Below are 13,899 nucleotides of genomic sequence, written 5' to 3'. Positions count from 1 at the left end.
TGTCGATCGCGCAACGCTGAACGAAGATCCGTCCCGGTCAGCTCTGTCCCGGAGACAGAATTCCGATCCTTCGTCGACTGTAGGATAATTATCGGCCTTTCGTGGCCGGTTCTCTGCCACCTCGTCATCGTCGTCGTCGTCGATCGCGCCTCGTCAGCGTTCGATCGGGAACTCAATGCTCGCGACCACGTCCGGTCATTAACTGTTTCAGCACCGGCTTCAACGCGGAAGTGCACACGGAAGTCTCGAATCCTGGCCCGATCGTTTGAACTCGACGGAAACGCGAGAAATATACGTTGCGTTACTCGGAAAAATGGCCTTCACACGCTCACCATGAAACGAATACGTTTCTCTCGACGGCGCGCTATTTTTCCCTCGCCAAAGCGATGGATCGCTTTGCGAAACACACAAAGACTTCCTGAAATTTGCCCATGTATCATGTCGACGCGGCCATTAATATCATAAACGTACAGGCCGCCTTCAGCGATGGCGCGTGCATCAACAGCCAGCGCGTGCTAACGATACCCCCTCCGATAGATCGTCGTTGCAGGTGCTGAACGAGTTAATTAGGCGATCGACGAAAACAGGAAAAAAGAACACGACGGACGCCGCGCGGTGGGAGCAACCATCGAGTTTCTTCAGCGGCTACCTGGCGGGCGCTGCGGAAGAAGCTACTCGAGGTCCTTCTCGATGCCCCTCTGGGTCGACCCTCGAGGCGCTCTCTTCGCGCACTGGCTCGACTCTACTCCCCAGAGTAAGAAGTTCTAAGAACCGCCGTTCCCTAACCAGAGTATCGACAGAGGAAGAGAGAGAGAGAGAGAGAGAGAGAGAGAGAGAGAGAGAGAGAGAGAGAGAGAGAGAGAGAGAGAGAGAGAGAGAAAAGGAGAGGTTGCCTGCGAACGAGCGATACCTCGCTCGCGCTTCTCCCTCTGTCAACCGATGAATTCCGCAAGAGGCACTCTTATTCAAGGCGACTCTTCGGCACTCGGCGCGATCTTACCGGACCGACCCGATTGATCGCCTCTCCTCCGGTAACGTCGCTTCTCAATAAAGTTCGTCGGCGACGATACTTGGCTATTTGCTAATGGACGTCTCCTTGCTTCCGAGAGCCGCCGTCGGTCGAGTATCTGGTAATTTAGCCAACGAATACATATCTTAGATCGTCGACGAAAGGTCGATCGTAACGTAGACGGAGAGTCGCAGTTAGTTGGACCGACGTCGGGAACGTGGCCCCTCGAAGTGCGTTAGGTTTTTTATCGAGATAATCGTTCGAGATAAAGAAACATACTTTAGGAGCGTTAGGAAAAAATATCTTCTTTGCTCTGCGCCGTGGCGGGGTGCGGCGTAAGTAAAAAATGGACCGATTTTCAGCGTGTCGGAGGGATCTTTTTATATGTTGGCTCTTTCGTAGTATTTTAACGTAAGAGATGCGCTGGATCGCGCGACGTGTGTGCGTGAATGATATATTTCAGTCTCATTGACTCTCCGGAATAAAGTGATCCTTCTTCTTTCTTTCCTTCTTTCCTCCCTCACATTCTACGAGTGATTTTACAGCACGTTCTGTATTCCTTTATTTCTTCCGTTTGGGTATTCGCGACTTGTTATCGATATTGTCGAGATGCCCCGTTCAGCACGATTCCCGATCGCGTGAAATCAGTAAAGCGATTCCAATTTCGACTGCAGTCTCGCTTCTAAGTCTCAGTTTCTCGAGCTCTCAGCGAATTCGAAAAGGTCAACGGTATATACGCCTCCGTCGGAAACCTTCTTGTCGAAGTTTCCGGACCTGTTGAATCGTTATTTCTCTCGTGGACTCCGTTCATATTCCGGCGCGAGTACGTTTCATGCGGATTAACATCCTCAGGGACAACAAATTCTTGAGTAGCTCGAGTAAAAAGTTCGACGGTCACGAGAGCGCTACGTTTTCTACGCGAAACGTTTCCTCACACTTTCCGCTGGAAAGTAGCCGTGCGAGCTGCAAGCTGAGTATCGCGGATACTCGCAAGAAACATTTTTTCTCCTCAACACGGCTCGAGCACGTCCTTAAGACAAATCAAAATGTACACACACGTACATAGAGCGTACTATTGTCCCCGAGGAGACTAAAGAAACACCAACGCTTCCTTTTCGCGCGCCGTGCAACCTCGCCGTAGAATCGAGACCTATTCGGCGCTCATCCGCGTCTGACATCTCAGAGTGTGATTCCGAGAGACCTCAACGACGCTGCCAAGAAATATCGCAGAAAGCCGAGACTACAATCGATCGGCGGCCGTACACGGAGACCGATCAGTTAACGTCAACCGGACTCTCCTCGACGATCTTCTCCAGCAACTGGCCCGCCGACTCGAAGTCCCTGCACCGGTCGACGTACAGCAGCGGACCTAAGGGCGAGCCGAGCTCCTGCACAGACAGACCTTTCTTGAGGACGTTGAGGTACCCCTAGCTCTGAACAATGTCGCTGATGTACTCCTCATGAAGCGCCAGCAGGTGACGCGGCACGTCCAAGGCGGTGTGGAGGGTCACCGTGACGCCGCGGTTTAGACTGACCGCCGGGTAAAAGACGCCGTAGAGATCGCGGAAGGCGATACCGCCCTGCGGCTGATCGTTGACGAAGAAGCGCAGCGTGTGCGTGGTCTCAAGGTCGAGCAGCACGCCGACGGTCGAGCCTTGCTGAACGCCACCGTCCGTCCTCTGCGCGTGACCGCCGCCGTGCATGAACCACGAGCGTTGTCGGTCTATGTACATGCTCCAGCCCTTGTCGTCCTTACCTGCGGACAGACCATTCGCAACATCGCACGTCACTGCGGCGGATGGCGACGTCTAGCTCGAGTCATGCTCGCTCGCAGCGAAGTGTGTGCCAAGCAAACGATAGCAACTGAATAGAGGCGTGGATCGTGCGAGGAAGGAGGATTCTTCGAGTGCGAGATGGTCTGGGAATACGTCGAATGTTAGCCGTCCGACTGACCTCCGACGTGCACCTTAGGTCGTTGCGTTTTCTTCTTGGTACAAGCCACGATTGGAGAGGACGGGGGTTGCAGTGATGGTTAAGTCAGCGTTGTGGTTCGTTAGCGGAGCTAACTTGTATCGGGGAAAGCGCGGCTAGATCGCGAGAGTCGCGAGAACGTTGGTTTCGTTGCCGCGCGATAAATCGCCGTCAAATCCATTAGACTAAGCAGTCTTCGGATTTCATCAGCTCTAAGAGCGTTGACCCGGTTTCCGCGTGTCCGTGGATTAAAGTAACCCTCTCTTCCGGTTCGTTGCGCAACCGCGGTCGACGAGCACTTTCCGATCTCTTCGTCGTTGTCCCCCTCATCCGGTGCGACACGGAGAATGAGAGATGTAGATAGAAAGAGGGGGAGGGAGGGAGAGGGAGAGGGAGAGGGAGAGAGAGAGAGAGAGAGAGAGAGAGAGAGAGAGAGAGGGAGGGAGGAGGGGGAGAGAGAAGGGAGGAGGCGAGGGAAACGTTACATCTCTCGCCTCCGGATTTCGACAAACCGGGGATCTCCGGGGTGTACCGGGTGGCGCATGAATATTTCATCGACGCCGGCTAAACCACACGACATTTTCCGCTTCGGGATAGAGGCGGCGGGAGGCAAGAGGTAGAGCGCAGGAGAAGGACTTACCCAGCATCTGATCGCGCGACACGTCGGCCCGAGCGATACCGAAGGCCGGATCGGTGTCACTATGGTATCGATCGATGGTCAGCTCCCAGTAGTGCACACCCCGCGAAAAGCCGACGCTCGAGAGGACCACACGGTGCTCGTAGCCTTCGCAGGACGCGCTCATCGCATCCTCAGATATGGACACCTCCTGCGGTATGCCGGCTGCTCCGGTCGCCCACGAGAACCACGCCACTGTTGAGCAGATAGAGAGAGAGAGGGTTCACCTCGCTGTAGCTTCGATTAATATTCCGTGGACTCGATCCGCAAGCGCGCTTAACGAACTACACGTACGGGCGCGAGAGAGCGAGAGAGCGGGCGAGCAGGCTGTATCGAGTGCGGGATTATTGGGAATTCGACGTCGCGCCGCGCTCGATGTTAATATAACAACGTGACGAGATTGTGGAATCTTAATGCGGAAAAGAGGACGGAAAGGGCCGGGGGGACGTGATTTTTTTCTACGTCGCTAAATAATTGAAGTATCCGATAGAAAAATCGATGTGACGTGATGGTGAGATTTTAATTGCGGAAAGGGTGTTCCTCGCTCCTCCCATCTCTGTACTTTCCGTCGTATTAAATAACTTAAGGCTCTAACATGTCGATGTCATCGCGGCGCGATTGTCGATTTAGCCTCGCGCGGCGAATATCGGGTTACTCGCACGAAAAAAAGAAATATATTTTTTGTGAACGTTGCATCATATTCGCGAAAATATGACGGAAAATAACACCATTGAAATTTTGCAGAAAAACTAATTTCAGTAAAACTAATTCGTATGCGTGTTGAAAATCTCGGCAATTTGGACCGCAACGGATTTTCCGATATTCGATGATGTAAGTTGATTCGTCGTTTTCGAGGACCAAATGACAATAGCGCCAAATTCTCTGCTTCAGATAGCTGAAGAATTTAAGACAAAAGCAGCAACGCGGCGAGGCTGAACGAGAGGTAATAATTGAGCCGATAATTGCATTTCCGGGGCGTCGGTTCCGAAGCTGACGCGCGCGAATAAAAGTGTCTCGGCCCCTCGAAATCATTCGTAATTGTCGCCCGCATTATTGCACGGACGACGCACGGTGGGAGAGCCTCTATCGCAATTTTCCGTCCGTCCACCGTCCGTCTCATCGATCACGCGATTGCACCGTGGAAAAACACGCGCAGCTGGAAAATCGGCGTCGGTCACGATCGTTCGTCTTCCACGCAACACTGGCGCCGATTTTCTAGCCGAGGCCTTCGCGCGTCCCTCTGTTCCTCTCCGGCCTAGGAGGAGGCCGTGAAAAAAGAAAGATAGAATCTCTCACCCTCCGCGGTCTGGAGGCCGATCAGCTCCGAGTACTCGCCCTCGCCCGCGCTGTTGAACGCCCGCACCCTGGCGTTGTAGAGCGAGTTGAAGTGCAGCCCGTCCACCGTGCAGATGGTCTCCCGGCCGCAGTACACCTCCTGTGAATCAGATTTCAAACGGGGCATTCGTGAATATGCGGCTTGAAACCGTAGTCGAGTGACAGCTTCCGCTAATTGAGCAAACGGTAAAGCAACATATTACGCGCGGGATTAATTACACGGTTTCGAAAGTGGTGGCTGAAAATGTTGATACTGCTCAAAACGCGAAGAAACATTGGACAATATATTAACACAAACACACACACACACACACACATATATACATATATATATATTGTATAAATAAACATTTGATAACACAAACACGCGCTGACACGCTTCAACGTCGATAACTGAAACGAAGCTTTTTCTACTCATTAATGTGTTCCTTTTCTATTCGTTAATGAGGGTCACCTTTTGAAGCTTGATAATTCGCGTTGCTCGATAAAAAAAGCTCGCGAGATAAGAAGAACCGTCTGACCTCGGTTTTCTCTGTGCAGTTTAGATTGGGATGTTTAGCTCGCGGCTCGAGACTGGAAAACTCCAGTCCACCGCAACCGAGCGATTCCGGCGAATCTTGCCGTTCGTCTCGAGAGCCAGATAAACGAGAATGGCGGATAACCGACAGAGTTCCCCCGCCGTGTCGACTTTCTTAAAGGAAACGTCAAGCTGACATCGATTGGCCGACCGACAGATAAACAAGTCGAGGTACGTTATCAGGTTTACGTCGAGATAAAAGTCTCGCGCAGCACGTACACCGAAATCAAAGAGAAACGATCTGTTTCATTCATGAACTCTCCTTTGACGGACATATTTCCTCTTATATTCAATAATATTCTCGATGCAATTTCCTGCTGATCATTGCGCATGCGTGTCTCGGCGGCGCGGCGGAAACGCGGCAGTTTCCGGATCAAAGTCACACACGAGGCTGTGAGACAGTGCAGAGGTAATTTATCGAGATTTCAACGAAATTCTGTCAAGTTCAGCGAAGGATCCACCTTGGAGTCGGTAACGTCACGTTCCGATCGTTCCTCCAGACCCGAAAAAATTCACACCCGACAGCGAAATAGCGCGAATCTAACAACGAGCTCGATTGCACGTGTCATCGTGTCATCTATCGAGGGATCCTCTCGGAGGATCGTCGCGCGCCGGGCTCGCGCAGAACAATTTCGCAGGAGCGGCGCGGCGCCTGCGGCGAACGACGAGCAAGCGGAAACCAGAAACCGGGAAACTCGAGGCGTCGTGCCGCGAGAACGAGCTCGATTTAAATATTAAAAGGAGGAGGATGGGCCGCGCGATCCGCCGCGATAGCCGCCAGGAGGAATGGCGTCGGGCGGTGCAAGGGGAGCCAGGAAGGACGAAGAGAGCGCCGACAACGAGGACGATTTATATTCGCGGTATCGCTCCGTTCGTTAACGAGCGCCGTATCGCAACGCCGCCGGGTGCATTATTAACAAAGCATGAAAATTTAGACGCGCGATTTACAAGCCCCGGCCCGGAGCACGTTCAGCACGAAATCATACACGGCCGGACGATGTACGTGCTGTTCTCGTCGATTCTCCCGCTCGTCGATTTAGCATTATGTTTCGCGCGCAGGCTGGCGGCTTCGATGGGGCGGACTTGAAAGGCGCGAGGGATGAGTAATCTCGCTCCAAGTGCTTTAATAATAAAGCGCGCGCATACACACACATTTGTATGATCGTGTAATCCTGCGCGGCGGGATCCGTCAATAATGAAATATTTCTATAATTCAGCGCGACTAGAAATTTATTATTACGTTCGTGAAATTTATTGTGCGACGTCCCCGTCGACGAAACAGTTAGGTATTATCCTTCGGTGTTTAATTAACGTGCGCATTTTTTCCCTTCTACTCGGACACACGTCTCTCCTCTGATTGATCCGACGATATCCGAATGTTCGTGGCGCCGGTGAAATCGACGATATTATTAAAACGACGTCGAGCGCGCAGGAAGGAGGATCGAGTTTTGTAATATCAAGTGGCTGGCTCTCTCCTCGCGTGCAATTTTATTCCTCTCGCAGCGGCGGTAGACAAAGCCTTATGAAACTCGACCACCGCCAGTAGATTGTCCCACATTAATATTGTGGATTATGTAACAAACGACGAACGCTCGAACTACCGTCATTTGATAAAAACTTGTAACGAACGGGACGATATCGCGACGGGCAATTAATAATTGCCGTCGCCCGGGAGGATCGCGCTCGTTTTTCACGTATAAGCCTGGAATCTTGGAATTACGGCTTTCAATTAACGCTTTCAATACCGGATCCTTATTTACCGGTCGGCAAAAATCTTAATCCACGTGGCGGCCTTCGCTGCGCGATCGCGGATACACCCCCCGGCAGCTTCGCAGGCTTTTCTTCGAATGCGAAAATGAATCCGGTACGTACATAATTGTCTTATCGCGCTTTTCGCGGACAATTAGAGATATTATCGCTCACGCTTCCCCGGCCTTTGCCGTGTGCCCCGTCGGGCACACTTAATTCACCGCTTACAGATTCCGCTTTTTATTCAGCGCGCTAATTCCAATTCCAAATTTCTCAAACTCGCGCTGTGAATTCTCGCTCCGCGAGAAAGCCTGCCCTTTAATCCCGGACTTTTTATACCGCGGTCCGCGCGCTGCTTAGGCTGAGTTATTAGCCGTAATCGCTACCGCGTTTTCAGGCCGGTGCTTGGCCGCGTTGCCGGCCGCGTTTACGATCAATAAAAGGCGAAAGACGGCGTTTCGAGGCCGGCGGGCAAAGTCCGGTCTGAGAATAAATGCGATGTACGACCTCGCCAGGCCGGAAACGCACGTCGAATGGATATACGCGCTCGCCCTTCGCGAGGCCGGCTGGCCGCCGCGCGAGCGATTCGCCCCGATGCGAGCGGCGTAACGAAAATCTCTATGGAGAGCGTAAACTTTATGACCGATCGGCATCAATATTCATTTCGCAGCGCGCAACCAATTTCCATCGCGGGGACTTTACGATCGTGTCGCCGTCGTCGTTTTTTCTCTCTTTGCCGATCCGACCCGCGTCCGATCCGCCCGCGCTTCAATGTCACGCGATAGCCGGTGTTATCCTTCGCTCAATTGAAAGGTAGCTTTATGCACTTTACGTTCGCGATTTTATTAAACGACGCTGTCCGGGGATTTGTCCGCGCAAAGTACGTTTCTCGCGTATCTTCGTATGAGAAGAATTGTCACGATGACACTTGGAGGCCGCGAAACGCGGGCGACGAAAATTACGCGCGCTTCCCGCAATGAGGAAACGCCAGTAGAGAGTGTTTCGCGATAACAACGAGAGAGTTGCGAGAGAAAATTTCGCTTCGAAATGATCCTTAAACTCGCTGCATTCATTTACGCGCACTGCGGCATTTCATGCTCCGCGGCAACATAATGATTTAACAAGCTTGTAGCCAAATATGCATCGTGCGGAAAAAGAGAAGAGAAAAGATAGTCGAGAATGCGAGGGAACTATATCGTAGAATTTTAACGAGTGCATTTTGCAAAAGAACTTGCATCTCTTCTCTCTCTCTCTCTCTCTCTCTCTCTCTCTCTCTCTCTCTCTCTCTGCGTTACGCCGTCACGTTTAGCTCAACATGTACATCCAATCTTTTAGAGTTTCCCGCCACGTTCGTGCGATTCGTCTCTTTTTTTTGACTATTTTTGCGCTACGACTAACTTTCTTTCGCTTGAGAGCGCGCGAGGAAAACTCGCCTTAACTTTCCGAGAGCGAGACTGCCGGATAGTCCCGCGCCATCGTATCCGGCGAAATTAGTTTCGCCATTGCTCCCTAATGGCCGGCTCTTCTACGCTAAATTCGATTTGTCGCGATTCTAATAAACAAACAGCACAATTCAATCGCCCCTTTATCTCTCATCGAAGCAATTTTCCCGCCAATAGACGCGACACACTCGCGAGATGCTCAACGATTCAACGCTCCGATGGGAAAGCGACGCGTCGTTCTCCAGATATTCACTGGAGGCTAGAAGGAATGGAAGGAAGAAGGAATGAAAATCAAACAACGTCAAACATTATTTATCGTCAGCTGGCTGGGTCTCGGTATCGCGCACTCGATCCGAGCCCGATCGGAGAACAATTCCGCGACAGAACGTCGAGATGCACCGCCGTCCCATTGTCGGGCAGAGCCGTATCTCTCCGTCTCGAAAGGCGACGGGGTGTCCGGCCGACGAAGAAACCGCCGGAGCAGGAGCGGTTGGCGAGGATGAAAGGTCCGGCGAGTGAAGTGTCATCGAAGAATTCACGGACGATCCCCGAGAAAATCCTGATCCGAGAGTCGGCCGACCGAGGGGAGAGAGGGAGAGAGAAAAAGAGAGAGAGAGAGAGAGAGACGCGACGGTACAATTTCTTCGGGATACATGCAGTGTTTACTCACCCTGAACTCCCCGCCGCAGCCGTCATCGAGCTCCAAGAGATAGCCCTCGATGGCGGGACCCCTCTGACCGGCGCAGCCCATAATTCCGTGTCCAGGTGGCGGCTGCCAGGCAACGGTGACGCTGTTGTTCTCGGCGCTACACTCTTCGGGGATCAGTAGAGGCGCTCCGGGTGCTGAAAATGTGTGATATCGCCGGCGTTTTAATATCGTCCGACGTTCCTTGGGAACGTCGCGCAGGAGTGAGATACGCGCGCGACACGCCGAATTTAATAATGTCGTTTCGCTTCCGGGGAATGCGGGATTAGGTCTGACGAGAGGGACTCGATAACTCTGCGAACTTGGTCGTTAGGCGGTAGCCTAACGTAGAGACGCGAGCAGACAAAACTTCCGACGACGGGTCCGCCGATCAATTTGGCATCGATCTTCCCGGCGCGCGAAAGGAGGCGCGACAGGAGATCCTCTACGTCGGTAGCCTCGCGACGGAAAAATAAACGTAGTACCGCGGGGCTTACTTGTAAGAACAAAGTTGTAAGAATATCGTAGATCGATTATTATGCTCGTGTAACGCGCTGAAAGCTTTCAGCCGCGAAACCGGGCTCCGGCCCGGTAGAACTTTCTGCACACTTAGGAAGTTTTCTAGGTAAGTAGTTAAACATTTTACATTTTCCTAGCGAAAGGATTGAGGATGAAGGTATTTAACTTTGCAGAATTCGAATCGCCAAAGTTTGCTCTCAAGTCAGATGAAAGTCCGTCGCGCAAATAAATTAAGATATAATAAATCGGAGGAAAAACAGTTATGCGATAACATCTAAATGACGCTCTATTACACGATGTAAACATAATTTATATAAATAAATTTTCACGCACGTGTGTGTGGCAATTTGCGCGTAATGAAAGAGAGAGAGAGAGATGTTTGATATTTTTTCCCGATTTTGTTATACACTACGAGAGAGTTATTATTAAATTTGCGTTGCTGTCAGACGACGGAGAAACAAACAGAGCTCAGAGAGCTTTTTTGTATTCCAACTTTCCGCGTGAAATCGCGCGCGCGCGACCGGTGATAAGATATTATATATTAAAAAATCCGTGAAAATGAGGCAACATGCATTCGCGCACTGATATTATACAACCGTATTATCAGTTTGCCGCCACGTTGGTTTTAATCACTGACGACTAATTTCAATATAACATAATTCGGGCCCGCTTCGCTGGGTAGTTGGTTGCAATCCGATTTGCTTGGAAGCCGGGCTTCGGTGATGACCTTCGGCGGCAATAATTTCACGATTTAAACAGGCTTCGGGGCGAAATTTACCGCGAGTTTCCTAACGACGAACGGGGAGACTATTTCGTCGCCGCGTAACCGCACGATCCCATTCGATTCTGACTGTCCAAGGTACAAGTTGAAGCCGCACAAATTACTGCGCGCCCGTTATCCAGATTTCTGCCCGCAGACCAACGGTTCAAAGCGGAACAACGTGCCTCGATATGCCAGATCGATCCGAATTCATGAATTCGTCAGTAAAATGCCAGAAGCAAATTGATTCTTCAAATTGAAACACTGCACATTTAATTTAGAGAATACCCAACAAAAATGTATACCTGTTCTCTCTCGTTAATAACTATTTTTTAAGCTAGTAAAACGTAAGGGAAACTCTGTGCCAAAACGTGATAACGTGATGGTTATTCTCCAATTTTTGGGAAAAGTGTTCACTTGCGAAAGAGTGCTATTATATATTTATTATACGATGCCAGGATATATGTATCTCCCTTAAAATTGTTATTCAATGAGATGACGAGGTTCTCTTTTTTCTCTCTCCCTTTCCCCTCTACCTCTCACTCCTTCTCTCTTTTTCTCTTCTTTTTATTCGCTCTCTGCCTCGATCATAAAAACACCGTTGTTGAAAACGATCGCACGGGGACGAGGATGCATAATGGACTACGCGAACATCAGAGACAGCCCATTTGCGAAAGCTGTTCACGCGACAGTCGTTACTACTTCTACATGCAATTATCCGGTTCTCGATAGAAGCTTGTCGTCACGTCGTCGCGTCTCGTCGCCGCGATCCATGTCGACGTCGACGTCGTCGGTTAACTAGTATGAGGCATGCTAATAAACCGAAAGCATTTCCTCGACACGAAGTCCTGTCCGACCGTGTGGTTTCGTGCAAACTTATCTCGAGGACGCTCGACGATGCCCGACTTCCTGTGCCGTCCGTTTCGGTCGTCGATTCCGGCTGCGCCGGCAGCATAATTCGATCGGATGATCCTCCTCGTCGCGGCCGACGACACGCCGAGAAGTAAACACGCGCCAAAAAGACGAGAGAGAGAGAGAGAGAGAGAGAGAGAGAGAGGCCGGCTTGGCAAACACGTCGAGATGCGGCGTAGTCGAATAAAAGCGAATATGTCCCGAAAGTTATCGCAGCCTTTTTGTCCCGCTGTTTGATACGGTCAAGTCCGCAAAAACCGAACGAGTCAACTTTTTCACGCGGAGTGGCGCTTTCGAGCCGCATCATTTTTTAATCAACGATGATGGCCCCTCCGTCCCTTTTTCCAGCAATTTTTGGCCGATTTCTCTCGCTGTTTGCTAACCGATACATCCAGCTTAATATCAATTTTGAATTAGATCAACTCTGGCTCCCTGCGCTCGCGTTAGGCAGAAATGGCCGGACGAGCGAATCAGTACAACGTGATCAGTACAACGTGATCGTGATGGCAATAAAAGAGCGAAAAATATTTCACGAATACGAAAAGCGTGATTTCGATCGCGTGCATAGCGCGCATCCGGGCAAGTGAAAAACTACTCCCATCGACGATTTTCGCGGAGTAAAAGCCGCGGAAGTCGCGCTGAACTAATCATCTTTCCGATTCCGACGGGATTGATTCGCATGAATTCGACTGCGCGTGAAGAGACCTGATGATGCTTCTCCGATGTATGATGCAGAAAATTATTCATACGACTCGTTAAACGACTCGATTTAAGTTGGAAACATCGGATACTTTCGCACACGTTGCCCGCACGTGATTTACGAAACATTATTATAAACAAATATTATAACGAATACAATAATCATCACGCTGTTGCTCGCGGCACAAATCAATATCGTCATCGTAAATTATAAATAACATTGTGTTATCATTTATAAATAATCATAATATATATAATATTGTAAATAATAAATATTATAATTTGTCAAATAGCATTATAAGCAAACTTCCGGGAAAAGTACGCGACCAGAGAGTTGATAATACTCTTTCTCTCTCTCTCTCTCTCTCTCTCTCTCTCTCTCTCTCTCTCTCTCTGTCACGCATCGCGACGTGAAAAGCTTACGGCAAAAAGGATCGCGATAATGAGCGCGTCAAGCTCGCAGGTTAAATTGCAACTTCGCGAAATATCGCAGATAACCTGGAGCTGGCGGGAGGGAATTCGAGAGACTATTACAAAGTTTGGCTCGCTAATTCCGTACACGTGAGCATAAACACAGACAAAACAGCGGGACTAGCATTTCGCCCATTCGCTACGTCGAGGAAGGCTTAACGTGTGTATGCATAATTAACCGGCTTCATGCTTGACAGCGAATCGTCACGGAGTTCGGAGTATCCTTGGAGAGAGCCGTTCCGCTCTACCGCACGCTAAGGTCCCTGCGGTGTTTTGCGTTATGAAATTAGGCTAATGCCACGAGTGTTACATAACTGCATTCAGCGCCGAGTCACCGGGCCGCCGTAATGCAAATGAAGAGATCGTCTTGAGAAACATTTGTTATACCGTATTTTCATTGTTGTCAAGGTGACTGGGCAATGTGCGCGCGGCGCAGGAGAAAATATCGCGCGAGTGCGCGCCGAACTATTATAAATAACGGCGCTTGTTTATCCGAACCAAGCCCCACACACGCGGTAGCTCGATTAGCCGGGTAACGGTCGATTTGTTCCGATCGCGAAATCAAATGTGTAAATAAGAAAGTGATCCCTTACTCGTGTAAGCTACAATCCGGCCGCGCGAGCAGCGCGCGACTTCGAGAGATTCGATTTCACCGGCTAACCGTAAGATCGGACAATTTACGCGGTGCGATGAAAAAAACGCCGCGGAACAAAACGTACGCGCGCGCGCGCGCGCACACAAGCCGAGAGAAAAGTCGTTTATGCCAAATAGGCGAACACATTGACGCGCAATGCGGCGGGGAATAAACTCACGCTGTGCCGGCGCTTATCGCGAGCCAAAAACTCGTGTAATCCGACGTGGAGCCTCGATGGTGCCGTTCGGACGGTGAATTCTGCCGTGCCGCGCCGTCGACATTACTATCGATTATCCCGGATTTCGTCGGATTTTACGTCCGCGCGATCAGCGGCCGGCTGCGACATCCCCCAGAGCGTTATTCCATTCAACGTCGGCCGCGCGATTGTTTCTTACGCTCGACTCGCGCACTCGCAGCCCGCTCTCGTACAGCTGTAACGCGACGGTGAAAAGAATTCGCG

At 50.7% G+C, this 13,899-nt stretch overlaps 1 protein-coding gene across 4 annotated transcripts in view; it reads right to left on the bottom strand.

The window, feature by feature from the left end:
• Window positions 1-848: 848 nt before the first annotated feature.
• Trim9 (E3 ubiquitin-protein ligase Trim9) overlaps window positions 849-13,899 on the bottom strand; it is a 106,155-nt gene continuing 93,104 nt past the window's right edge. For all 4 annotated transcript variants that reach the window (XM_025304160.1, XM_025304161.1, XM_011146413.3 and 1 more), the window contains 4 exons: window positions 9,430-9,602; window positions 4,953-5,091; window positions 3,621-3,851; window positions 849-2,765 (listed from right to left, as the gene is read on the bottom strand). In XM_025304160.1, the coding sequence (XP_025159945.1) occupies window positions 2,437-2,765; window positions 3,621-3,851; window positions 4,953-5,091; window positions 9,430-9,602 (872 nt within the window). In that variant the 3' untranslated portion in view covers window positions 849-2,436. The remainder of the gene's footprint in view (window positions 2,766-3,620; window positions 3,852-4,952; window positions 5,092-9,429; window positions 9,603-13,899) is intronic.

This window comes from Harpegnathos saltator, unplaced genomic scaffold, assembly GCF_003227715.2.
Source record: "Harpegnathos saltator strain DR-91 unplaced genomic scaffold, Hsal_v8.6 scaffold594, whole genome shotgun sequence".
NCBI classification, from domain to species: Eukaryota; Metazoa; Arthropoda; class Insecta; order Hymenoptera; family Formicidae; genus Harpegnathos; species Harpegnathos saltator.
The sequence above is the reverse complement of the archived record's forward strand: the minus strand, read 5'-3'. Positions and strand labels throughout refer to the sequence as shown.